Consider the following 27,255-nt stretch of genomic DNA (forward strand, 5'->3'; position numbering starts at 1 on the left):
CCAAGAAGCGACGGGCTCCTGTCCATTCCAACCTTTTATTGGGTCCACAGCCAGTTTTCTCTGTACATGTAGTATAAATGGACCTGGATTGAAGACCTCGGTCAGAGGGTGATGTAACTATGGCAGCGTTTACGCGAACGCGGTTTCATTTGAAACCGCATCGATGCAGTTACACCTTCTGTTTACACGACACCGGTCGAGACTGTCGCCGAAACCGTGTCGATTTGAAACCGCTACCAAAAGTGGAGCGTTTTCAAAACGGTTTCGTCTGTCGTGTAAACAGCGAAACCGCATCGATTTGAATACGGTTACTATTTTGGTGCGAAATTTGCATTGTTCGCTTTAGCCCGTAGTGCAGCGCTCACTTGTACCATCACGACTTTGATTTTCTGACGAAAACGGTTCCGTGTAAACGCTTCCAAACCGCATCGATTTTGACGCGGTTTCGAAGTCATGAAACCCTGTTCGTGTATACGCTGCCTATAATGACAAAAGAATTTCCTTTTCATTACTTTAATATCGGTTATATTTGGATGGCAATGCCTCCAGGACATTTAACTCTGTTACAATGATTGCTAAAATACCACGCTGTCAGCGATCTGGAAAGAGGTTAAGCTAGCGTTACGTTGTCCCTGCCCTGGTTTCTATTACATTTAAAAAGCGGTTGTTTCAGTCCGAAAAAAAAAAATCATGGTTATTTTACTTATGTGATTTTGCGACAACTAAGCGGCCAAGGTCTTCACGATTGAAGGGTGAACTTCCCTGATTTTTCCGACTTCCTTCCGGCTCCTATTTAAGCATCCTTACGCGAAACGTGTATTTATGGTGATTTTTACAACGGCAATGCAATCTTCTTTTGAAGTCATTCCCTCCTGCGCTGCAATAATAACAATGCGTTCATTGCCTAGATGATGACAACTCTTTGCCTTTGACGATCGTGCTGTTGTTTACAGTCTTTTTGTGTATTGTTTACATTCGGTTAATTTGATTGGCATGTGAGTTCGAGCAGCCATTTAACATGCCTACCCACAATGCCTTACGACAGTGAAGGTTATGGCCGACAACAGTTGGTAATGTGAAATGAAAGCAAAACCTGGAAAAATGGCCTCGAAATAACCTCAAGAATTCGCGTTAAGTTGTCTGAAACACCGTTCGATCACTAAATCTACCTTTGAATGAATCAACGGGCCATTTTAATAGCGTTTGGTGCGATGGACTGAGTTAACCGGCAATATGTGTTGCTCAAGAAATGAAATATTTGCCAAAGGGCCGGACAAGAACGTTGCTCATACAGTGTGAATCGTCTGGGATCTATTGAGATTTCTAAGCTACAACCATGAATCCTGACCCCAGAGAATGTAATATAAAGGTTTTTTCTCGGTTTCGGCCGCAATCTTCGGCAGAAATTCGGGCAGGAGGACAAAGTATTGTGTCAATTCCAACCACAGATACGTGCGTTCATGGGGTGAGCCAACACTACGTTATAACTAGCACTTATCCGCGAAAATTAGCGTTGTCTTAAAAAATTTGCGTTTGACAACTTTTACTGTGGCTTGATGTGTTTCAGGGACGGACATTCACGTTTGATCGCGTTTTTAAACCGACTACCACGCAAGAACGGGTTTACATAGAAGCAGCGCAGGTTATTGTTCAAGGTTAGTATCTGGTGTTTTCTAAACTTTCTTTTTGCAGTTTAGGTGCGGTTTCTTCTTTCATTTGAGACTCAAATAATATTCGCGATGCTCTACCCTTTGATCCGGCGGTCTGTTGTTATACATGGGAAATTGTGAAAACATTTGAGGCTAATATTGTAATCGTGAAAATATCCTCTCCGATTCTTTCGAGCTTTAATTGCCTACATGTTAACTCAGTGCACCAGTCATCGCACTCTTTGTATCGTCATCCAACGATCCTCCTCGTTATTCTTCAACGTTAAGTAACTCTCGAGTTGTTGTGATGGAATTTTATGCTCGGTGTTAAAACGTTTGGCTTTCGTCCCGTTTAATGTCTTCGATCTTCAAATCAATTTCGATTTCACGATGCGGAGTTAAGCTTAATGTTTTGCTTAATATTGCTCACAAACGAGTTAAAAATTATATAGTTTAGGAGATTCTCAGATTTGAGTTATTTTTGCCTTAGGAATAATTGTTAATAATTGTAGGCTTGGGCAAATTAGAAATTGACTTTTCTCTCCTGTATGTTTACAATTATTACATGGTCGCAAAGATGGGTCAATTTCAATCGGTTGTCGCTATTTCCTTTTTCCTAAGTTTCTTGTATTATTAACTTATTTAAGGTTACCAATGCTTTGATTTTCTATCGTCGGCTCATGAAACACGTATCTGATTCCTCTTTGTTGCTAATGCAAAGCTATTAGCTGTCGAAACGTAAATATGTCTGTCTGAACTAGGTGTATTCTCCTTATAATAACTTTTTCCAAGGACACAATTACGTTAACTCGTGTAGGTATAGATGTAGCTAGCTATAACTTTGACAGTAAGAAGGGTATGGAATAATTCGTTTTGTTGGAAAATCAGTCGTGGTATATTGAAGGCTTGCAGTAATTAATAACGGAGATAAAAATGTTAGTCAAGTATTGGTCTTCTTGCAAGATATCTTCACTGTTTAATCACTTGTTCCAAGGTCAGTTTAGCTTTAGTTCAACTAAGTAGGAAAGGTTTATGTCTTTTTCACACCAGTTTCGTATATCTTATATAGTTTGCCTGTCTTCTGAGGTAAACGCGGTTAGCTTCAAAGTGATTTTTCGAGAGAGCGGTGATTTTTTGTTTGTTCACTTAGGTTTTGAATCGCCTTATCTGGAATGTTACGCGCTTTTTTTGCTTTATGTAATCTCTTTTGTATGCAGATTCTCGATAAGTTTAAACGTCTCTGCCTTCACATATTCACGGATTGAAAACTCGTAAATCTCGCCTGATGTAAACTCATTTCTTACAGACTGGTCTTAATCTTCTTTTTGATATATTGGATCTCGAAATTACACGTGCGAATATTTTGAAAATTTTCCCCGTTGTATTTTAATTTGATTTAGGTTTATCTGATCTCCCGAAACTTACAGCTCGAGACATCTTTAACTAAATTGGGGCTTTCTGCTTATCGGGGAAATGAGGACATTAAGTTACCATAAAAGATGTCTAGATCGAGAGTAGTTTGTTTTTATTTCTTGCTTGCCAACTTGGCGATCAAGTGTTCGATTTTCGTGCGAGTTTTGTCTTTTGCATAATTATTCACAGTTTTGGCTGATTTGTAAAGTACATTTGTACATTTCGGAGAAACACTGTACACGTCGACCTTCACACATACTTGAATGCAAATTGAATTGTTTCCACGGAAATAATTCGAAAGAACGGTCCCTATGTAAATAACTTAACCATTAGAAGGTCATAACATTCGCGCGTAATCAAGGACTTGAATTTATCAGGAAATCTATAAACAAAGATTACATGCGTGTCAAACGACAGGCTCTTCAAAGCCTTGAGTGGAGAAATACAGAGAACCGTGTGCTTTTTATTTTTTTGCCTTGGAAAAAAATTGCCATCGCATCCAGCTGGACCAACAACTTAATTTGATAGCAACCATTTAACGTTTACCGGTAATTCAACTTCCTGCCTTTAAAAGCTATATTTTCCAAAATAAACAGCCAGTTATTTGGAAAAAGAAAAGAACAGGAAAGGAAGAAGGAAAGAGGAGAATGACGGAAAAACAATAAAAAAGGCAAGAAAGAATGAATGAAAAAAAAGAACCTCTTAATTATTGCAGTGGTTGCACTGTTCCTTGCTCATGACACCAATGAAAACCTCCTGCAGAGACAAAAAAAAGTCAGCTTTAAGAACAGTGTAAACACATGTACAAAACTGCCCCTCTTACTTTCGTGGAGAGAGAAAATTACGAGGAATTCAAGGATTGATGTTGGTTAGAAGAAGTACAGGCATTTTGTATAAAAGTGTTGTTTCTTTCTCTAGCTTGTTGGTCTGTCTCTTTGAAATTGTACTAATAATAATCTGAAGTAATTAATGTGGACCTTAGTTGTGTTATGAATTATGTTGTGTAATGTTTTAATTTGTGGAATTGAAGTAATGTCTCATTTCAAACAATTAATATATTTATTTTATTGTTTCCAAAAAAATGCAAAAAAACAAGAAATTGGTATTTTAAAAAAGGCTCAAGAAATTACTCAGAATGTATTGCATGAATATTGACATTAAGTTGTTTTTTTCTTCTTTCAAAGTAAAACAGTTGTTTATATATTGTGAAAGATTTTGTGCCACAGGGTCTCCTCTCCCATGTAGTGTATAAATTTACTTGTGCTGGATGTAATGCCAGTTACATTGGTGAAACCACTCGTCATATCTCTACTCATGTTCATGAGCACCTCATTTCGGACAAGGCCTCTCATGTATTCAAACATCTCCCGTCATCAAAAGCTCGTCGAAACTCTTGGTCCACTAAATGTTCCACAATATTAGACTCAGCCAAAATTAAAATAAAAGAAGCTTTGCATATCAAATGGAACAGTCCTACTCTTAATCAACAACTACAACATTTTGGCTTATCTCTTTCAGTTTAGTCTCGTTGGTTATTCAGTTTTAAATTACAACGATCTTTTTCTTTTTCATTTTTTCCTTTTTAACAGCTTTGTTGCAACGATAGTATCTAACTGAATTTTCGACTGCAACTGCAGTGTTATGCTAGTATCTAAGTATCTTAGCTAATCCATTTAATTTGTTTTTGAAGATGGCATAAGTATGTCGAAACATGTCTTGTAAAAAGTAATTTTAAAATGTTGTTTTATTTCTTCAAGTTATTTCTCATCTGCTCTTCTCAAGACCCTATTGTAAATTTACATTACCGTTCATTTTAAAAATAAAAAAAAAAAAGGTTCACTGGCTATATACAGTTAAAACTTTCGAGCTTTCGGCTGTCAGGCTGTAGCCTTCAATGGAAGGCCTTCCATGTATCATCAGCTTTACTTAACTCGACTCATGGCGTGAGTATAGATAGTAGGATTCAATTCTTACCATTATAAAGTGTGATGAGTTTTTATCATGCATTTTGATCGCCTGTGGCCATTTTTTTTATTGTAGCCGTCATCATCATCATCTTCAACATCATTATTGATAAAATTTTCCGATTTTCCAACTACACTGCTTTTGTTGTAAGTTTAACTCATCGCCAACAGATGAGCTTGGGAACTGGTGCCTTAAAGGTTTCAGGCTGCCCGCACATTTCAGGCCTAGTAGGGAGGTATCCATGGCAACCCTGTGAGCGAAACTACTCCTGCATGCAGCTACGAACTACAGTAATACTGTTTGTGTTATCAAGTAACTACTGTATGTGTAACTTTCTTACAGATGTGCTTAATGGTTATAATGGAACAATATTTGCATATGGACAGACGTCAAGTGGTAAAACCCATACTATGGAGGTAAATCAAAACATTGACACTTACAGATTTTACTATACCTACGGGTAATACCAGACACAAATAATTTATTGTGTGGCAGCAGGGATCTACATTCGCAGTCGTCCGGTTGTCCCAGATGACAAAAACCCTTCTGGATGAATATACCGTAGTTATTCGGTTATAAGGCGCACGGTTTTTCAAGAAAAATCTGTCTTTGGGTGGCAAGTTAGTGCTAAAATTGGGGTGCGTCTTGTAGCCAAGTATTTTTGCGCAACAAAATCCTAAGATCACAATTTGAGAAGAACTTGCAGTTTAAACAACACAAAAAAAGGACACTAGTTGTCAATTAAAAAAAAGAATAGTGCTTTTAGAGACCTTTAGCACACTAAATGACTTCAAGAGAAAAGCAAACAAACGAAAATTTGTATACATGCCCAAAAGCACGTGCTCAGTAACGTGATACCCATGACAACAATACAATCGTTCGAACCTTGTTTCGAATTCCGAGAATCGTGTTTGTCGCTCACATGAAAAGTTTCTTCTCTGAACAAAGAGATAAAACATACCTTTTTCGTTCATCCAGCCTTTCTTGTGCACTGAAATTTGCATCCTTGATGGCGTGTTGATATTCAGCTTTCGAACACCCTTGAATATGCCTTTCGGTGGGAGTTTTTCGCCATTCGCTTTCGCTTGAAGTCTGAAGTCTGAACTCTGACTATTTATTAAGTCGGAAGGTTCAAATAAAAGTTTATGCGTTGTATGTTTATCATTTCAGGTGTAACTTTTAGCTTTTGTTTGACCTTTTCACTTTTCACTTTGTTTACATTAACAAAAAGAGTTCTCATGCCAATTGTGTAAGGATAATAATTATTGTTCTCAAATTCATCACGTCCTTTTGATAACTCTCAATTTTTTAGTGCGTCTTATAACCGAGTATTTTCGCGTAATTTTTAGTTTGAGAACTTAGCTTGATTAAATTGCAAAGTTTGGGGTGCGTCTTATAACCGAGGGCGCCTTATAACCGAATAACTACGGTAACTCCACGCACCTTACCTTAGCCACCTGACAAAGTTTTTTACAAATTGTCCGCCAATCAGGATGTGCGAATTTCATTGACAGTCATGCCCCCTTGCAAAGTTCGTACGGTTGTAATTTGAACACTGTTGCATGGGTTGTTGAGTTGACGTATTTATGCGTGGGTTGTCAAATGTAAAAGTTTGTTGGTTGGCCACGGTAAGGCGCGTTGCACTGTAATAATAATGCCTTTTCAAGAATGCCATCAAATGTTATATCATAAAAAGTACTTTCGTTCTTGGATCGCTTTTTGTTCAATGGAAACTTCCAGAAAATGAGGAATAAACATGCAGCTTTCCTTAGCAATGAAATCTCAAGTTTTGGCGCCATCTTTGACCACGAGGTATTTCCCATGAAACGATTGAGGGCTCAATTTTCATGTATTTTGCAACACAATGTCACATTTCACTTCACTGTTACAGTAAACTTTTGCAACAGCTGAAAGTGCACTCTTTTTATGAGGACCGGTCCTCTAAAGAAATTGAGAAAGAATAGCCAAGTGAGTACACTGAATTAGACTTTTGAAGAATTAAATGCATATTTTGGAGATTAGCCTCATCCTTTCAACTTAATTACTGTAGTTTGGTGACATCCCCATCAACCTTTGAACACAATTCTTGAATTTTACTTTGTCCATCATTATTGATATTCATTGTCAATGAACTTCTCTCTGTCTTATGTTTTGGATCACATTTAACCCATTGACTCTTGGGGGTTCCCCATTGATGAGCAAAATTGTCTGGCGCTAGACAGAGTAAAACACTAAGTTTGGGTTACAAAGGGTTTAACTATAACCTCTCATGTACAGCTGTAATTAATCAAGAATTGTACATTGAACCATGCTGTTTAATGTTATACATGTGCATTCTTTTGCATGTAAGTGTTTCATCTACGTACCATAGTAACCAACTTCAGGTTCAAAGGCTAGTGTTAAAGATCATACCCATTGGCACAACTATAATAATGAAGAGTATAATGCTTTGCAGGGTGATCTTAATGACCCTCTTAATCAGGGGATCATTCCACGAATTGTCCAAGATATATTTAATTATATTTACAACATGGATGAAAATTTGGAGTTTCACATTAAGGTTTGTATCTTTTTTTTCTTTTACATGCATTTTTGTGAAGGCTAAAGTTACTTAATAAATGCCCTAGCACAAGTGCTCTTCTAATTTAGGAGGCTATAAATCAAATAAATAATTGAAATTACTGTCAAATGAGATGGAAACAGGACAAATCAAACAAGGATTTTAATGAGAGGGGGAAGTACCCAGGGAAAAACCTCTCAGAACAGAGTAGACTGCCAACAGGCTCAACCCACATACACCGTACATGTGTGCTGTCAAGTCCATGTAAGAAATCCGGGACACATTAAGCCAGCAACACAATTGGCGAAAATTGGCTAGTGTGCCTGTTACTGCAATTGCGATTTTCTGCAATCAGGGTATAAAATCTCCACAATCTACATGTCCATGTAGCTTGTCAGATACAGTATCTGCGATTAAATTCACTGCAATTCTCCTAGTGTGCCACCTGCTCCTACGATTTGATGCTGAAGGTTTCAACTAATAAGACCCTATGATTTTATCGCGTCACTACACAAAAATAGTGGACAACAGCGCAGCATGGTGGACAGATGAAATAGAAGAGAAGCCTGGAAACAAATGTGGAGGGGAAATTTGCTTTGATCGTATCAAATCGTCAGGTGTGCCTAGTGTGTCACTGGCCTTTATAGTGGCAACCCTGTGTAAACAGAGGCTTTTTTCTTCAACAATCAATTATTTGAGGAAGGCATATGAAACATTACACTGGATAGATGGATAAAGTCCTTCTTTCCCTAGCCTTAAACGACTGTCTTCTTGTTTTAAATGCTGTCATTTTACTTCAGGGTATATTAATCATTGAATTTATACATTCTCCTTTTATCCTATGTAGGTTTCTTATTTTGAAATTTACCTTGACAAGATTAGAGATCTTTTGGATGGTGAGACACATAATTATTAAGTATTTTTAAATTAGTAAATGGCTGGTTTTGGTAAATACAGTGTAGGTGGTTGTGGCCCCTTTTCCCTACTGTAGTAGGAAGGTCTGGGGGCATGATCCACCAGAAAATTTTGAAATCTAGCAGGTCGGAAATGGCATTTCCAGCAATCTGGGCATCAACATCAGTCACAAAAATTTATTAACACGTAGCTGCACATGGCCAAATTAGAGGACAATTTATTTGCACTCTCGATCTCTTGTTGAAACATGACAAAATATCGACTGCAGCTTGTTTTGTCTTCCTTTTTAAATAAACAACACGTGGAAAACCAGAAGCCTTGAATGTGATTGAGGCAATATTATTTGACACCAGTCTTTGTACTCTATTCACCTAACATGGCGGACTGCAAAGAATCACCTCGGCGAGTGGCTAGAGCGACTGCAAATAACTACAGCTGTAGGAATTCATAAAAACATCCAACGTCTAAAACAAAGCAGAACAAACAGCAAAAGGTTCCTTGATAAACATGGAGTTGTTTTATTTATTAAAGTAAATCGAAATGGTGAAAATATTGTAATTCTTTTATCGAAAAAGGAGGCGGCTATACATATAACTTAATTAGTAGCCAACGGAATTAGCTGGTTTTCGGCTTCTAATGAAACCTCTGGAGGCACAATTTGTTGTTACTTTTTTTCTTCAACATTGACTTCACTCACTGTACTGTTTTTTACGTCTGTGTTCATTTACTCCCTTAAAACTGTTTTTCATTTCACTGTTTATAGTTAAGAGCATGTTGTCATATGTTTTTCTCTTCAGTCACTAAAACAAACCTTGCTGTTCATGAAGACAAAAACAGGGTTCCTTATGTAAAGGTACGAAATATAATTATTAATAAATAAAGCTGTACTAACGCATTGTCACCTCAAAAATGCGCTAGGACGTCCCCAGATGATGCCTAAAGTTGTCTGACATTACACAAAGTAAAATCGGGGTTAGACAGAGTAAAATCAGAGTAGTCTCACTCCTAGGGGACAATTCATTGGTTAGTAATTTGTGCACAACCTGTGTAGAAGACAGACTGATGATATTTAATCTAGTAATGATCATCAACAAACTGCACAATCTTTATTCTACATTCAAGCAGGGAACTAAGCTCTTAGCTCTTGCTGATTGGTTTTCAAAACACAAGGCTGCGCCAGGAAAGGAGTGGTACTTTAGAGCAGTTTTCAATTGAGTGTCAAAAGTAATTTGCGAATTGCTTTGGTTTATGATTACTTCATTCAGTGATTGGTTCAAAGTTCGGGCACCACTTTTTCAACCAATAAGAAGAGAAACCGAAACCAATCGTGGCTCGCGCATGCACATTTTCCCTTGCTTTGTGTCAGCTACATGTACGTGTAATTACTTCGAGTTTTGATTGGTTTATCGGATTGTCTCCGTCCTTTTTGATTGGCCAAAGTAATTACTTTGGTTTTGGTTTTATGACACTTGATTGAAACTCGCTCTAAAGCACATGCGAATATTCCTTATTCAATCAATGATGCATTCAGAATGTCTTTCGCCCTGGACAATCCTTTGATGTCTCCCGATTTCTTAAGATACTCCTTCACTTTTCCACCGAAAAATCCCTCATTTTATGCCATCACTGTTTTTAGCCATCTTGGATCATCATTCATGTTTGGATGAGTTTTTACGTACACGTAAATCAGGGAATGGAGCAAATTTTGTTGAACTAAACAATGCTGTTGCCATGTTGTTCAATGCCTGCACTGTATGTTTGGGACTAGAGCAAGGATCTTAGCATGTAATATGGTTTCATAAAGTTACATAATAGTATATCCAGCAGTCTTTCTCCATTTGCAGTACAGTCCAGAATAATAATGATTGGTCAGTGTTGTTAACTTGTAATCTCACAATAATAATTGTCTCAGTCTAAGTAAATGGTTTTTCTTAAGGGTGCTAGTGAAAGATTTGTCTCCAGTCCTGAAGAAGTCATGGAAATTATTGATGAAGGAAAAGCAAATCGGCATGTGGCAGTCACAAGTAAGATGATATGTACACTGTACCTGAACTTATTACGATTCTCCCTAATCCCAATACAGTTGTATCTTCTAAATTAATGATTTCGCAGTGAAAGTATCTGGGATCAAGAGACCAGGCAAATAATAATATTAGTGACAATCAAACAAGCTAGAAATCAGAATTTTATGGCAGGAACGTTAAGATTTGAAAAGAATCGTGTCTAAAATAACAACAGAATAAATCATTTTGGAACAGACTAAAGTCTAAAGGTCCAATAAACAATAATGGACTCCTATTTTCACAAATCTGCTAAGCAGGTCTGGGTCTCTCTCTCTGTCTTTTTTTGTTGTCAAAGCGACTAGGGTAGTTATTCAGATGTTCTAATTTTTGAACTGTTGTTGCTGAAATTTCTTTTGGTCCTTTCACAGACATGAATGAGCACAGCTCAAGAAGTCATAGTATTTTCCTACTTCATATCAAGCAAGAAAATGTAGAAACAAACAAGAAGCTTAGCGGGAAACTCTATTTGGTGGATTTAGCTGGATCTGAAAAGGTCTGTCAGTGTGCTTAAACACTCAATGCCCCTGTATTTCCTGTTTGATGTGCTGCACAAATAAAAACTTAATGTGACTGACCGTGAGGAAAGGGTGTGGAACTGTGCATGTTGGATTTTCATGCGAATGCCGTGGGTTTAAATTCTTCTCTTACCAACTGGATGAATTCTTACTAGTCACTTGCTTTGAAAAATTAATAGTCTTGAAAATGGTTTCAATTGGTTTCTCAACATAAGTTTTTGTTTCTATGAAATGGTCTTACACTGTTCCTAATTATACCTGCTTGAGTGTTATGCTTTAATACTTTGAGTTTCTCTTAGATGGTCATGTGCATCAGTCAATGATGTGTATAAGGAGGAGTTTACTATTTTGAACCCTTGCTATAACAACGTATATTTGCGTATTGATTGATTTTTTTAACTGTCGAGCAATGGTACAGTTTTTTTCCAAAAAAAGGGGTACTACCCCACTGGGTAGGTGAAGCACACATAAATAGGGTTCTATCAATTTAATTGATGTAAATCAATTGACTACAGTATAAAGATGGGATAAAAAATAGTGGAATCATAATAATTTTGCTCTTTGTGAGAGTGTTGTGACATTAAACTATAAAGCATCATCTCTGTGTTATAGCCAAAGTCTAAATAAAATTAATGCTCAAAATGTCAGCTGCACCTCGTGAGTCCACAACAAATTTTGACTACTGTGATGATGAATATTGTTGTTGGTAAGAGTACAGACAATGCTGAATCACTTTCGATTTGAGCGTGACCAAAATCATGACACAAAGAAAGAGCAAGCGTTGTCCGTAACTTTCTGGCAATATAATTGGTTTATTTCCCGAAATGGGCGTTCCTGATTGGCTATTAAATTGCGTGACAAAATGACTCCAGCATGACCCATACAGCTTTGTCTAGACTCTCATCAACAACGGCAAATTTGCCAATCAGATTGCAAGATTACAAGCAATTGTGGCAAAATTTCCTATTAATAGATATTTTATAGCATTAAATTCCTGAGAATAATTTATCGATCAGTAGTCGATCGATTAACGTAATAATATTAGTTATCATATTCATTATAATTATAGGTCAGCAAAACAGGGGCAGAGGGAGCAGTTCTTGATGAAGCAAAAAACATCAACAAGTCCTTGTCTGCTTTAGGGAATGTTATTTCTGCTTTGGCGGAAGGGACAGTAAGTTTGATGGCTACTATTTACTGTCATTATAGTATTTAAGTTATAGTCTGTGCATTTTCCAGTTTAAATTCGCACGAGGGCTACAAATTGAACTAGAAAAAAGGAGCATTGTAGATTATGGTCCACTATATTGGACAGTGGCCACACATGCACGGTGTTCTCAGCAGGCCGCGCCCTTGCATGATTCCTGCAAGAAAAATAGAATTTGTGCATGAAAAGCCATGCAAATGCACCCATTTGGGTGGACAAGGATGCCACGAGCGAAACAAACTTAAGGTAGCAGTCTTTCTATGGTTCCAGTGAATACTCCAGCTCTTTTCTTCTTCAATTGAATGAAAACAGTTTACCAAAGTTGTATTCAGAGCCCTTTCAAAGCCGTCAATTTTATTGACCTTTGCCTTCGTCAGTCTGAATAAATCCGGTCTCATGTAAATACATGAAACCCTCTAATTTTGTCCTGCCTTAGCTCCCACAGGAAAGGGGGCCATGGGACTCCCTAAGACAAAATCCTGATTTTATTATCTGAAAGATCTAACGAACATTTCATATATCAGTTTTTATGATAGTGTTTTGTGATTCAGTTCTAGTTCAGAGGTCATTTATGACCAGATAATTGGGAAAAAAATTTTACAAAATTGATATCAATTTTCGGTAATAATAACAAGAATAAAAACATATTTTATTATCTTTTTCTTTTAAAGAAAACCCATGTTCCATACAGGGATAGTAAAATGACGAGAATATTACAGGAAAGTCTTGGTAGGTCACAGATGCTCATTTTAAAGAGTTATTAAGTTACTAGAGGTCTTTGCGATTATTACAGAGGGCCTCGTAGATGATTGCATAGACCCTTTGCCAGATTTAAATAACCATTGTTTGCCTGTTGCATAGAATTAATTTTTTTCTTGTTATTTTGAATGAGACTTAAGTTGTAGGAGTATTGGTGGCATATTAATTTTTGCAAAGGAGTAATGTATTTTGCCGGATTGTCAGAAGTTTTCACCGTAAACAACTGTGCAAAAGTTCACGCCCTGACTGGATCAACTGCATTCAGGCAGTCTTTTCCATTCCTTGTTATTTATTTTTGCAGCGAGTGATGTAATATTGGCACATAATTTCATTGTGTTGATGCCAACAAGGTTGGTTTGAAAAGTAGGAGGTGAAAAATAAGGAAAAATGTAAAATTTATAAATCAACAATGCAGCAGAGCAGCCAGCTGACACTGTTAAGTTGTTGGTGGTTTTTTCTGGAAGTCGGCCTCTCAAAATTAACAACCATGTGTTTTATGACTACTATGTACAATGTAAGTTGATTGACTGTAGAGATAATATAAATAAATTGAAAGAGAATTGCCTGAATTTTATTGTATGATAAACAGAAATGCAAGAGAAAATGTTGACCCTTGCTAATATACATTATAGAACTGTCAACACTCTTTTGGAAAAGACATTTACTGAAACTAGTAATTCAGTGTGTGTTTCTGTTCTCCTTTTAGTCCTCAATTTAAGGAAAATTGTATTCTTTGCTTTGTATTTTTATTTCAGGTGGTAATGCAAGGACAACCATAATTATCTGCTGTTCACCATCTTCTTTCAATGAGCAAGAAACACGGTCAACGCTTATGTTTGGCCAGAGGTAGGTTTTTGGTTCAAAAACATAAACATTGTACTTTTCTCCAATAATGACAGTACATGAACATAATGAAGGTACACTGAAATAGGTTCAAGTTTACCTTGCAATGGTGCAATCATTTGTTCTCCAATCTGCGAACATCGTCTTATCAGTCGTTCATGGGTTGGCTCGGGTGGCTGAACATGGAATTGCTCTGCAGGGAGTTGTGTGTTAAACTCAGCAAGACCAACATTTTAGCCTCTTGAGACAGCTGAGGAGAAAGTGCCACAGTTCCTTTGTAACCAATAAGAAATAACAGACCATTTTACAGTTATTTACTTAGTTACCTGGCCTTTGAATGAAAGTGAGGCTGGAATTTACATGAAAGCAGTGAGTAACCTCGTCCCCAGGGTCTCTCTTCTTCCCTTTTGTGGAGCACCCTGGGGACGAGGTTGAGCAGTGAGATTTCTATCAAAGCAAGGTCAACTGTGGCATCACTTTAATTCATAGGCCAGGTAACTAAGCACTCCACTGTAAAAATTAATGGTCTATTGCTTAAAATGTTTGAGGATCTCTTCTCTCTTTTGTCTAAAACTTGGGCTGGTCTTTCATACACTGGATCCAAAATAATTAATTTCCATCAAGCAAAAGAACAAAGCGAACATAACAATTCCTCATAGGCCATTTCCGAGTTCATGTCTGCCTCCTCTTTAAAGCGAGTCTAAGTGCGAAGTTTTTCTTATGAAAATTAGCTTTCATTCATATGTAAAGTAGAACTGATTACCATCACAAAAACTTCGCACTTAGACTCGCTTCGAAGAGGAGGCAGACATGAACTCGGAAATGGCCTATTGCATGTACCAAGGCCTAATTGGAATAACGAATGGTTCTTTTGACCTCCGCCATTTTAATCCGGTACATGAAAGCCTACCCAAAACATGCCATGCAGATCACAAAAATGTATGGAAACTTCAAAAGAATAATTATTCAAAATTGTTTGCATAACCATATTTAACTGGAATTTTCAGAGCCAAGACTATCAAGAATGTTGTGGTTGTCAACGAAGAACTTACTGCTGAGGAATGGAAACGACGTTATGAGAAGGAAAAGGAAAAGGTCTCCAAGCTGCGAGGGGCAATAAGTAAATACGAACTGGAGTTACAAAGATGGCGTAAAGGTAGCCAAAGGATGTTTTTCTTTTTTAGATAGGTTTTGTTGCAAGAATCAACAAAATATGATTCATTTTCATGAACATTACTATAATTAACAGTGGTTTCTGTGGGAGGCGCAGTGGCCTCATGGTTGTGTGCTCGACTCTGGATCGAGTGGTTCGGGTTTGGGTCCTGCCCGGGGACATTGTGTTGTGTTCTTGGGCGAGACACTTTACTCTCACTGTGCCTCTCTCTACCCAGGTGCATGAATGGGTACTGGCGAAATTGCTGGGGGTAACCCTGCGATGGACTGGCATCCCATCCAGGGGGGAGTAGAAATACTCATAGTCGCTTCATGCTACAGAAACCGGGATAAGCTCCGGCTTAATGGGCCACTTGGCTCGTAAGCAGACTCCAGTAAGTACAACAGTTGACGAAACGCGTGGGCATGTCAGCCACTTTTATCCTAAAATGACGAAATTGAAGGCAGATTTTTTCAAACCTACTTGATTATAACTCATTTGGACAACCACAACAGGAAGTCATCTAAACATCATAAATAAATCATAAGTTTTTGAAATGTGGCATTTGGGAGTATTCTTTGAAAAATGATGTGCCCCCCAGACACCCCCTAGAGAAAGGAGCCATAGACCCCCAGTTGATACAGTCATTTACTCCTACTCAAACTAACCACCAGTTTCAAATTTTTTTGGAACCCCTGAATTAATCGCATACATGTAATTTTATCGATTTTGCTTAGAATAATAATTGTGAAACAGAGAAATGATTCTCGCATTCATCTGCAATTTTAAGTAATTGTCAAATACATTGTACAGTACATGTATAATTATACGTTTCTTTGAATAATGATTGTATTTAATAAAACAAATCAGTAATTTGTCAGAAGAGAAATGGCTTTAGCTTCACTGACCAACATACTCCCTTGATGCAATTTTTAACAGGTGAGACGGTTCCGGAAGACGAGCGTATGCTAAATGCGAAAGACAATCGCAACTCTCAAGTTTTTGAGAGTCTTGCTCTGTTGGATCAACCGGCCCAGCCTGCTGTCAGTGATAAGGAGAGAAAAAAGTTTGAAGACGAAAAATCAAAACTCTACATGCAGCTGGATGAGAAGGTGAGACCTGAAGAAAATATCACTTTTGACCAATGTGGGAAGCAGTGATCTCCCCCACTTCCCCTGGTAAGCTTTAGTAATATTATTAGCAACCCAAACATCAATGGTGTACAAATATTACTACCCACTGTAAAAACTCTGTTTTCAAAACTTCTTTGAACTAAATGATATATGAAGTGAATCATGCACTGAACTGCGGATATGAAATCAAGTAAGGCAATGATCCTCGCAGTTATGGACGCAATTTTAGCAATTGCATAGAGATTAGCCTGAAAAATTCAGGACTTCAACAGGGTTTAAACCTGTGATCTCGCGATACCGGTGCGACGCTCTAACCAACTGAGCCAGCGTCGAACGGGTATCGCGGGGTCACGGGTTCAAAGCCGGTTGAAGTCCTGAATTTTTTCAGTCTTCTCTACGCAATCGCTAATATTTCGTCCATAACTGCGGGGATCATAGCTTTACTTGAAAACTTCCTTTGTAACCACAGTTACAACTGTCTGCGATGTTGGATTTTGGAATCCTCGCTATTGTCTATAGATTTTCACTTTGCCCTGTTAATGACATTATTTTTTTTAGTTTTCCGATCATACACTTAGCTTCCTAAACATGCGCTTTTTATCTAGGATGACGAGATTCAGAAGCAAGCACGGTTAATCAACCAATTGAAGGATCAACTCGCTGAACAAGAAGAATCATTGAAGTCCAATCAAGTTGATTCGGAAAAGCTTCAGTCACAGATTAACTCCATGCAAAGTGAAAGCGAGACTTCCAAAACCGAAGTCAAAGAGGTCCTTCAAGCACTGGAAGAGTTGGCTGTCAATTATGACCAAAAACTGCAAGAAGTGGAGACGAAGACGAAGGATAATGACAAGCTGACTGAGGAATTATCTCAGAAACAGGTGCCAACTTCAAGATTATACACTGGGTTGATAATTACGACTAGCAGTTACTTCAGGTCTGTGGACATACCAGACTGACTTGAGAAACTTAATGAGTAGCGAGTAGACTTTTGTCAATTCACCTTTGACCTTTGGAGACACTGACATCCTCTTGGAGATGTTTCCCAAAAAGTCAATTCATAGTTTAGAGCAAATCAAAACACTTAGAATGTAGAACCGCTTTCAATCACTGCAGATTGGTCGTTGAAAGATCAAGCTTCAATACAGTTAAGATGTACACTGAATAATAACTTTATTACAAGTACACCAAAAAACAAGGTATATTGGTGTTACTTACAAGACTCTATGTAAAATTTGAAAATCTATATGCATATATATAAAACTATAAGTTCGAGGGATTGCTCCTTAGGCTATATAGCTAGAAATTGAATTGAGGTTATAAATTCGATACTTATTATTTAAAAATATCAATTTAATTTAACAATATCAACAAAATTCTTTGTTCTGTGAAAAGGGTTTTTGAAGCCTTGATTGCAACTTTTACAAGATTTTGTCTTAGGGTTAGGTTTAAAACAGTATGTTTAAATTTCAAAAAAATTGATGTTTCGCCATAAATGCCTCAAGCCTGGACATTTGAATTGACTTTGCTGCAGGCCCGGGGCAAACACACGAAGCTGTTTGCCAAGCTAAGCTGTTGCTTTTCTTAACAGACAATGCTGGACAAAGTTTCCAAAGAGTTGGGCGAGATTAAGGATACAACATCAGTATTACGAAAACGACTGGCAGAGATGATGAACAGCTTGTTGTCCGATTTGGTAAGCGATTGCAAGATTAAGATAATTAGTGCCTCCTATTTACCCGTTTTTCACACATCTTTTAATCATTTGAATTTTGTTTGTTTTGTTAAAATTTACTGTAGGGTGAAATTGGGAATGTCATAGGAGGAAATGCTGCTGAAATAAAGGTAAAACTAAAAAGATTATAGGTGGTTTTCAACCAATCTCTGGAGACTTAGCTGACAGTGGTGTAATGTGCAGTTACTGCTGGTCCAGCAACCTGGCGGTCATGATATAACGTGAAAACCGCTCAATGGTATGCAAAAGTTTAGCTTTGGACTGCCAAGATCACATGAAGAACTTCATGTAGTAGGCTATGTTAGGAACAAGTCTCTTGCAATGATCTCTTGCTGAAGTAACAAGCTTACCTAACCTCGCAACGTGCTCAAGTGATAAGCGGAGGCAATACCACTACACTACTATAATACACTACACTACACTACACTACACTACACTCTTAATTGATCACTCCCCATAGGGGCTTTCCAGGGCCAATGAAACACAATCGCGACAGAACAGAACATTCAACAACAACTGTTAAGAATCCCAACTGGCCGGAGGAAAGCTAGTTGGCTATTTACAAGTGCAGCTGAGAAGTTGAACCAGGGACTACCAGGATCAAATTCAACGAGTGGTCAGAACGTGTCTTGAACCCGGGATCTCAGGATCTCAAGGCAAGCACCCTAACCACTGGGCCTCACTGTATGGAAAGCCATAACTTCCTTATGTAACCTTATTTTTTTTGGTCTTGAAGTTTTGTCTTGTCATTTTGGGAGTTTTGTCACAGTGTACTGTGGCAACATTATTATGTGGTGTGGTTTTGTGATTATGTGACGAGGTTTGCTGGTTTCGTGTTGTGTTTCCATCCTGATGTGTTGAGGTCTTTTTTTGACGTGCTGCATTTATAATCACATAAAGGGAGAAACCGTCGACGTCATGAAAGAACCTCACCACATAAAATGTAAACACAGCACGTCAAAAGAAGACCTCAACACATCATGATGGAAACGCAACACGTAACCATCAAACCTCGTCACATAATGACAAAAACTCACTACATAATGACAAAACCATACTTGTAACAAGATAAAAATACCAAGACCAAAAAAAATAAGGTTACGTAAGAAAGTTCAAGCTCGTCCCCGGGGTCTCTCTTCTTCCCTTCCTTGGAGCGGGAAGACGAGAGACCCTTGGGACGAGGTTGAAGAACGCTATGGCTTTCCATAGCACTGCCTCCTGCACTTCAAATCAAGAAGATCATCGCAGTGAGAAGAAAGCCAGAAAAAATCCAGGCTTAAACGGGATTCAAACCCATGATCGTGAGATTTGCTTCTTTCCAGATTATGGCCCAAAAAGTCGGAAAAAGTCATCTCTTTTTGTCCAGAACTGTGGCTGCGTTACTTACTGGCTAATTTGTTCCTCTCCAACCTTGTGTTTGCAGAAACCCAACATTGACTGTAGTGGCAAATTGGATGAAGACTTCACAGTAGCAAGATTGTATGTAAACAAAATCAAGTCCGAAGTTAAAACCCTTTCAGTGGTAAGTTTCAGACGTCCCTACGACAAACATAGATAATGATAATTGTCAAGGGTAATAATTGTCACAGCTAATCGCCGTCGCATAGTACAGCAACGACGCAGCTCAACAAGGTCGAACCGAAAGCATACAATGGCGCCTCTGGCAGCCGCTATACGGTTCATGTTAGATCTTGGAGCACAGCTTACAGCCAGCTGGAATCAGCTGTATGCCGGTTTTTGCTGAGGGGAGAAAACCGGAGAACCCCGAGAAAAACCATCGAAGCAGTGAAGAGAACCAACACAAACTCAATCCACTTATAGCGTCGGGTCCGGGAATCGAACCTGGGCCACATTGGTGGCAGGCGAGTGCTCTCACCACTGCACCACCCCTGCTCCCCAGCATCGTCAACATCGTCACCATCGCCATCATCATCTCCCTGTTACCTGTTACCTTTTGTTTTCGTTTTTCTCGAAAAAGAGGAGATTGTTGTTTTTACCACAATTGCTTGCCGACGTGTCCATTAAGTCCCCCCAGGTGCCCATTATCTGGAGCTTCCATTTGTATTGTACGCTTGAGTGAACCCTTTCTCGTAACTTTCTATTTGTAGAACCACTGTATTTTGACGTATGTGACTGAGAGCATACGTGAAGTGGTTCACATACGTGACATACGTATGTGACGTAATAAATGGATTGACCATAGGTCTCTTATGATTGGCTATTGTGAAAACACCCCCTAAAGCCCCCCCTGCGAGGTGCTTCTTAAAATATAAAGATACGGGAAAGGGTTGACTCAATTGGTTAATATGGAAGATGGAGGCTCCGGGTAATGGGGTATGGGCACCTGGTGCCCCCTAACCCCCAACGCTTGTCAAAGCAAAGTCGTGGCTTGTTGTCCCTGACCAAACGGGCTTCACCATTAGCTTTGCGAACAATGTAAGAACAATTAGGAGGATTGCAATGACAGTGGTATTCAACTTGAGACACAGTTGGGCTTCCTGTGGAGTCTTGGTCCACAAATCTGAAATGCAGCGATTGTAACCTAGAATCCACTTAACTTTATTGAAAGGAAGAATTTCATGCTCGTGAAATCTAGGAGCACAAGCATTGTGACTGTTCACACGCCAACACCCAGATGAATTACGAAAATTTTGTTTTATTAAATAGATTGACAAGGGTTAATTAACCATCGTACATGTACCATACTGAGGTTCGTGAGCAGACGTTAAACGTTTGGAGCGTTAGTCTTTGGTCAGAGTGAAATGCAAATTTTCGTGTTTCACTCCACTTATGCCCACTCATGTCCACATAATTTGATTCACGCCCAATTTTGACATCCAACACGAAGTATCCTTCATGTCAAACCTTTGCGACAGTACCTATTTCCAACCATAAGTTAAGGGTAAAGGTTAGCGATATTTTTAGCTTAGGGTAAATGTAGCTGCTTATCCTTACTTCACAAGCAGCACTTGGAGGAAACTTTGTGACGTTAATTGTCAATGTTAATGGTAATGACTTTATATAGCACATTTCCTATATGCATATTCAAATGCGCTTTACAAGTTATGGATCTGTGGTAGAGACCGGACCTCGGCATATACAGACGCCGTTGGCAGCCGCTATCCGTTAGCTATCTCACCCCAACCCAAACCGAAACACGAGGGGACACTTCGTGACGCTTATTGAAATCCGCGTGCATCAAATTAGGGGAATTTCTGCACACATGTGGGTTCAGTCCCCCACCGACGCAGCCCCAGGCCTCAGTTCCTTTTGAAAGTAACCCTTTCACCAAACTGAGTTACCATACCAAGTCTTCTTATGGCATCTTCTTTTATTTTAATCCTTTAGCACTTCGTCAACCTAGAAAAGGTAGAAAGTGATTTGAAATCATCGCTGGATGGAAAGAACAAAGAACTGAACACTGCACAGCTTCTTATGTCGCAGGTAATTTTAAGTAGAATCGCATACTCAGGGGAATTCTCGCCATCTGATTGGCTATCAAGACGAGGTGTTAAGAGGGGAAAATGAGGCTGACCGATATTGCACCGTAGCAACGCGTGGCCTTACGTAGCAACGGAGGCAAAAATTGGAAACAACTATATTTTCAATTACAATGGAAAACCGTGGGGGTAGTAAGGAAGAAGAAAATTTTCTTGGCTTCTGACAGTCGAGACCGCTCTTTAAAATGACTTTTGTAGCGCGTATTTATTACTGCAACATTCGCCAAAAGGTAAATTAAATGGCGTCATCTTTGAAAAACTATGCGATTCAAGGAAAATATCACCACCTGACAAGGGAATTCCACGTTAAATTTCACTTGAAAAACCGTTATCGCACTCATCGCTTCGCGATTCGCGCGTTATCGGTTTTTCGCGTGAAAGTTAACGTGGAATTCTCTCGTCAGGCGGTGAATTTTCCTGTGATATTAGCTATGCCGATGATTTGTGATCTCCAGGATTTTTTTTAGTAACTTGTTAGAGTATTGTAATATTTTTAGTACGAAGCCAAAATGAAGACACTGGAAACAGATATGAGGGAAATGGAATCAAAGAAAAGAATTTTAGAAGAAGCTGTAGACTCTTTGAATGAAGAGATAGCAAAGCTGAAGGCCAAAGGTAGGTTGGTTTGCCCATTTAATGGCTACGTTGTTTGTTAAGGCTTACCAGCGTATAATTTTTCCCAATAATAGCAGTTTATAACCAAATATGTTCGTCGTAAGAATAAAGAAAATAATCATCTTATTGATTTGCAAAACGATTCTCCTTATTAGCAGAAAAAGAATGAATAGATATCTTTTGAGAGAATATGCACTTTGTTATGGGGGGTGTAATTTAGACCCTGGCTATGGACCCGCCATGGACATCCACGACTTCTGGGACAATTGATGTTCATTGAAACGTTTAAGTGCACCGAAAATCGCGCTTGTTTTTTATGCGTTGCGCAAGGTAGCAGACCGAACGTGTTTGTGGAGTAAATCTTAAAATTCCTCGCCTCTTTTCTAATGAAAGAGCACAAATTCTATTTCGCTCATTTTTGCTGTCTTTAAGGAAAGTACTCGAGTTCCCCTTTCTGATTTTGATTGTGTTTTACATGTGGTTATTTCGCAGCTCAAATGCACGCTTTGGCCCTCAAAGACAAGGAAGAAGAGCATGCTGGTTTGCTTCATACAGCTGGCGAAATACAGGTATCATAGACACTCCTCTTAATCGTTTTACTACAATATTTCAAAATTAATTATCTGTGCGAACACAGAGAAACCAGCGTTATCGCTTCCCCCCCCCCCCCCCACACACACCCACCCCCACATCGTTAGACAAACGAAATGTGAGGAAGGTTGAATCAGATATATTTCAGCGACAGCGAAAAAGTCTACTCTTTATAACTGACTCCCAAAGTAAACACTGGCTTTGGGATACTACACTTTTACTAGCGATATTATTTGAAGTTGTTTTTGCGAATAAGTCCGTCTTATTCAGTCATATGTTCGCCGGTCTGTACTTGCGAACGATCATATTTCGTAGACACCGTCAGGCGTAATGGCGAAATCAGAGTAGCAGCTGACCTGTGCAGGTTGTTGCTTATGTCTAAAAATGTATGTTGCCTTTTTTTCGTTAGAATGTCCTTCGCTCTTCCTCGGGTAAAAATTCCCTCCTTCCCTGTAAACTGCGCCTTACACCAACCATTTTGTAATGGCTTTTTGGGGGTACCGGTAAGGGGAAACAATTTCGCTTGACTGTGATGTTATCATTAACCAGTTGAAAAAAACCGTCATAAAAGAAATTGTTAATTGCTTGCACGTGGTACGGACCTCCTTTTTGCATGTACAATCTTGGACAGATTACCCCTCCCCCAAAATCAATGATTGGAAATGGCGCGTTTTGGCCCTCATCCTTCATCAATGGGCATTTCTGTTCCATTTAAATCTGTCCAAAATTGTAGGTAGCGTTTGTTTGATTATTTGATTTTGTTCTCTTCTGTGATTGATTGACCGAAGTATCTACATCTGTTTTGGCTCGACAGCACTCAGAATCGAGACAAAATGAACTTAAACTTTGAACTATCTTTCTGGATTCCCTTTTTAGTTTCCATTTAAATTTTAGCCTGTGTACCGGCGCCTGATCTCCTAAAAGAAATTGGTTTGAGGAGAGCGGGCGGCTTTGCACAGGCTACTTAAATTTTAGATGCTTTAGACAGAGTTACTTATTCACATTGGTACAACAAACAGGGCCTCTGAGATTTCTTACTCTCAAGTGTCATTTCAACATTGCTATCATTAGCTTTCATTTTTCATTATTCTTCTAAAAATCTTTCATAGTAATGGAAATAAAATGGCCATTTTTTCATCGTTAATTAGCAGTACTTCCTCTTGACAAAGGTGTACTCTCTTTTATAAGAATCCTTTTTATAAGAAAGTTCCTGAGGCTAAGATTAACCGAAATGTTTACTGTGACAACATACTAAGAACATATCCAGGCTGATTGTCAGTTAAGAAAGTCATGTTTTGGTCATTTGTTGTTGTTTTTTTTTTTCGCTTTGTGAGTAGTATAAATGAAGGTCAGAAAAAAAGTAAAACATGAGTCTAACAGAACAATTAACACAAAAACGTCTTTTAACATTGGCAATGTGCCTGGTTTCAAGTTCTTATTGCACGATACGCTGAAACACAACTCAGTTTGTAGTCGAACTTTGTATACCACACAACTTTAAGAACATGTTAGTAACGCTTTCAGGCTCAAATCGCAAAAAAAAAAAAAACCTTTCAGCCTCAGTCCCAAAATTAGACGTTCTAATAAAAAAAGTGTTCGCCGCAGTCCAAATTGTTTGGGGTTATTTATTGCTATTTCAGTTATCTTTGAAGTTTTGGCGACAATTTTCACTAAATTGCCTGCTAATGTTTGATTCGTCTTTCTTCCTGATTTGAATTGCAAATCACATTTTCAGTCGTGTGTCGAGACAGGATTTTTTTTCTTTTGAGAAAATCCCAGAGAAAGCTTTTGCCAGAGCTGTAAAATCGTATTTGTGAATTGCAAAACGGCCGTTTTAGGCTGGAAGAGTTTTGAAATCACTTGATTTTTGCATGTTTCACACGAACATCATGGGTCAACACATTCCTTGCGCTGGACGGAGGTTTCTAGACAATAGTCTTGCTTGGCGATTTTTGGATCACGGGGAATCTTCATCAATTGAAGATATTTTAGATTCTTTGAACGAAGCAATTGAGGATGTTTTACAAAATGTTATACCACGAGTGAGTAAGCCGTTGAAGTGTTTATGTCTCAGTATTTATAATGATTTTATCGTGTGTAAGATTCAAATAGAGCTGCGTTTCCTTATCACGCCCAAAGAACATGGATTACTCGGTACTTAAGCTAGTTCGGACACAATGTTTGGCCAGCTACTTGTAGAATTCCTGCGTATAGAGTTACGAGCTTCATGGGATTTAAAATCGCTTGCAGACATTTGACCTTGCATCAGATAGACTTTTTTTCCAGAGTTATTGATTAAAATTTGAAAATACGTTTTCCATTGGTGGTGTAGGCTCGATTTCCAGCCGTTTTGGGAGTCACGTGTCATCTTCCTCCCAACGATGGTGTGGGGCAAGGAACGCGGGCTCCCAAAACGGCAGGAAATCGAGCTTATTGGTAGTGGCAAACACGTGAAATTTGTCAAGATCGTTCCGTATTGCTTCGTGTATGCAATCTCGACAATCTGAAGTGCCTATCAAAATCCGAGATATTTGGTTCATTGCAGAGACGGCCTGCAAAATGGCGGCCATTTTGGAATAAGGTGTTTCGCCCTTGAACTTGTCTTGTGTCTTGTGTTGGATTTACATGCGTTTTGGCAAATAGCTTCCGGTTGTTTTGTTTCTTGACCTGTAGCAGCGTTGTTGTTTTGTTTACTTTCTCCACTTAACCAACTTTAAATCGTGCGCAGTCGGCCAAAGTCGGTTAGCTGATCGGGGGCCCGAGCGCTTGATCGCTTGGAAGCTCGCGCCTTGACTAAACGGCTTTCGGTTTTTTTCCATCTCGTGGTCTTTCACAAATTGTGCATTTTCATGAACTTTATTGCTCACTTTGTAAAGTGCAGTAGTCCTAAAATAACCTTTTCTTTACAAACCTCGAAATAAATTTCAGGCATTGAGAATGTGCTTATTTTAAGCAAGAAAATTTATAAAAAACAAAAACAATTCACAGTCCAGTTTTTTTAAATCTCGTTCTGTAATAATCTTGTTGATGGTCTGATTAAGGCCGATAGATGTTATTTTTGAGGAAGGTTTGGGAACAAATTCACCCATGGGCTTTTCTTCCTACGTGTGTTAGCGAAAGTCTGTACGTCGTTTCGAGTTTGCCATGCTTATTTAGGATCTTGTTACAAACTAGATGACATCGTCAGTGAACAAGTTTGGTAAATACTCCATGCTCAACGGCTTGTCAGTATATGGACGCCATTCCGCTCAAAGAATACCAATATTGATGTAACTCGCGTTTTCTTTCAGTCTGCACTTGAGAAACAGATGATAAGCCACCTAGAAGCTCACCAGAAACAACTTTCGAGCCTTAGAGACGAGATTGAATCACAACAGGGAGTTATCGCTTCGATGAAGGAGTAAGTAGCATGTAACAGCTTTCATTTAGATGTCAAGAGCTGTTCTTAAGTGCTCTCTAATTCCCGCTTTTTCCCGCTTCATTGTTTGAGTCCCTAACGAAACTCGTGCTTTATCGGGAAAGTCTGAAATTGACCGGAATCAAACGAGTTTTGTGGTCAAAACTCAAAACGTAAGCAACGAGGACGCTGACGCCTTGGATAAGTAAGACCTATTCTCTTTTGCACTGCTTTAACTCGACAAGTCCATTCTACAAGTAATCACGTTACTTTTCATCAAGCTAATTGAACACAAATTTTCTCGTTGCATTTTACAATATCCGGCATGCCGGTAACGTCAGGTTCTTGTCGTAGAGTTTAATAGACCACTTCCGAGTTCATGGCTGCCTCCTCTTCAGAGCGAGTCTAAGTGCGAAGTTTTTGTGATGGTAATAACTTGTACTTTACATATGAATGAAAACTAATTTTCGTAAGAAAAACTTCGCACTTAGATTCGCTTTGAGGAGGAGGCAGACATGAACTCAGAAATGGCCTACTATAAACGATGTAAAGGTGAAAACAACTGCTTTTACTCTTCGACTACTCGCCTTTATTTCTTTAAGTTTCCCCAAACCAAAATATGCTGCCTGTAGTTCGCATATCCTTACGCTAGCGGGCAATCCACGATCTTTCAGCGATTGAATCAATGGTCACGCCAAACAATTCAAAAGGCTTTCTTAACACGGGCGTTCGCCAGTAGGGCCACAGTGGTCCGTTCTAACCCGCGTACCCGCGGGATTAAAGCTTGGGTGAGGGATAATTGCGCGGGATGGTGTAGACTGTCTTTTATTTTAGTTTCTAACCTATACATAATCCGTGTTCCTTATAGAGCTAATCAAAAGCAGTCTTTAGAGAGAGACCACCTCATGGTTAGTATCTATACATTATTCACCGACCGAGTGGCGTCTGGCTAAAATTGTAGTTAGCCAAACGTCAACGAAACTTTATTCATTTCTGTCATTTATTGACTCTGAGCCACAGTTATCGAGGACGAACTAAAAAAAGAGAGCAAAAAGTTAGAATAGTGAATCATTGCCACGGTTTCGTAAAATGTAGCAACCAACCTGTTACGAAAAACTCAGAGCTTTATTTTGTATATTAATGGCAACTGTGCCTGAGGTCTTGAGCGTTTCCCGATGCTATTTCTCTCTATTGTCTACCCTTACGGATAGTTCCTTTTAGTATCACCCAACTTGTGGACTA

The 27,255-nt window shown here is 38.7% G+C and overlaps 1 protein-coding gene across 2 annotated transcripts in view; it reads left to right on the forward strand.

Moving 5' to 3' along the window:
* Positions 1-1,037: 1,037 nt before the first annotated feature.
* LOC138037960 (kinesin heavy chain-like) overlaps positions 1,038-27,255 on the forward strand; it is a 37,865-nt gene continuing 11,647 nt past the window's right edge. For both annotated transcript variants that reach the window (XM_068883795.1, XM_068883801.1), the window contains exons 1-22: positions 1,038-1,465; positions 1,568-1,655; positions 5,370-5,443; positions 7,483-7,587; positions 8,435-8,483; positions 9,300-9,355; positions 10,439-10,526; positions 10,934-11,058; positions 12,150-12,254; positions 12,959-13,016; positions 13,802-13,892; positions 14,897-15,045; positions 15,982-16,154; positions 16,781-17,056; positions 17,767-17,871; positions 17,976-18,020; positions 19,334-19,432; positions 21,259-21,354; positions 21,908-22,025; positions 22,518-22,594; positions 25,907-26,016; positions 26,882-26,921. In XM_068883795.1, the coding sequence (XP_068739896.1) occupies positions 1,337-1,465; positions 1,568-1,655; positions 5,370-5,443; positions 7,483-7,587; positions 8,435-8,483; positions 9,300-9,355; positions 10,439-10,526; positions 10,934-11,058; positions 12,150-12,254; positions 12,959-13,016; positions 13,802-13,892; positions 14,897-15,045; positions 15,982-16,154; positions 16,781-17,056; positions 17,767-17,871; positions 17,976-18,020; positions 19,334-19,432; positions 21,259-21,354; positions 21,908-22,025; positions 22,518-22,594; positions 25,907-26,016; positions 26,882-26,921 (2,256 nt within the window). In that variant the 5' untranslated portion in view covers positions 1,038-1,336. The remainder of the gene's footprint in view (positions 1,466-1,567; positions 1,656-5,369; positions 5,444-7,482; positions 7,588-8,434; positions 8,484-9,299; positions 9,356-10,438; positions 10,527-10,933; positions 11,059-12,149; positions 12,255-12,958; positions 13,017-13,801; positions 13,893-14,896; positions 15,046-15,981; positions 16,155-16,780; positions 17,057-17,766; positions 17,872-17,975; positions 18,021-19,333; positions 19,433-21,258; positions 21,355-21,907; positions 22,026-22,517; positions 22,595-25,906; positions 26,017-26,881; positions 26,922-27,255) is intronic.

The sequence above is a fragment of the Montipora capricornis genome, chromosome 1 (genome assembly GCF_036669925.1).
Source record: "Montipora capricornis isolate CH-2021 chromosome 1, ASM3666992v2, whole genome shotgun sequence".
Lineage (NCBI taxonomy): Eukaryota > Metazoa > Cnidaria > Anthozoa > Scleractinia > Acroporidae > Montipora > Montipora capricornis.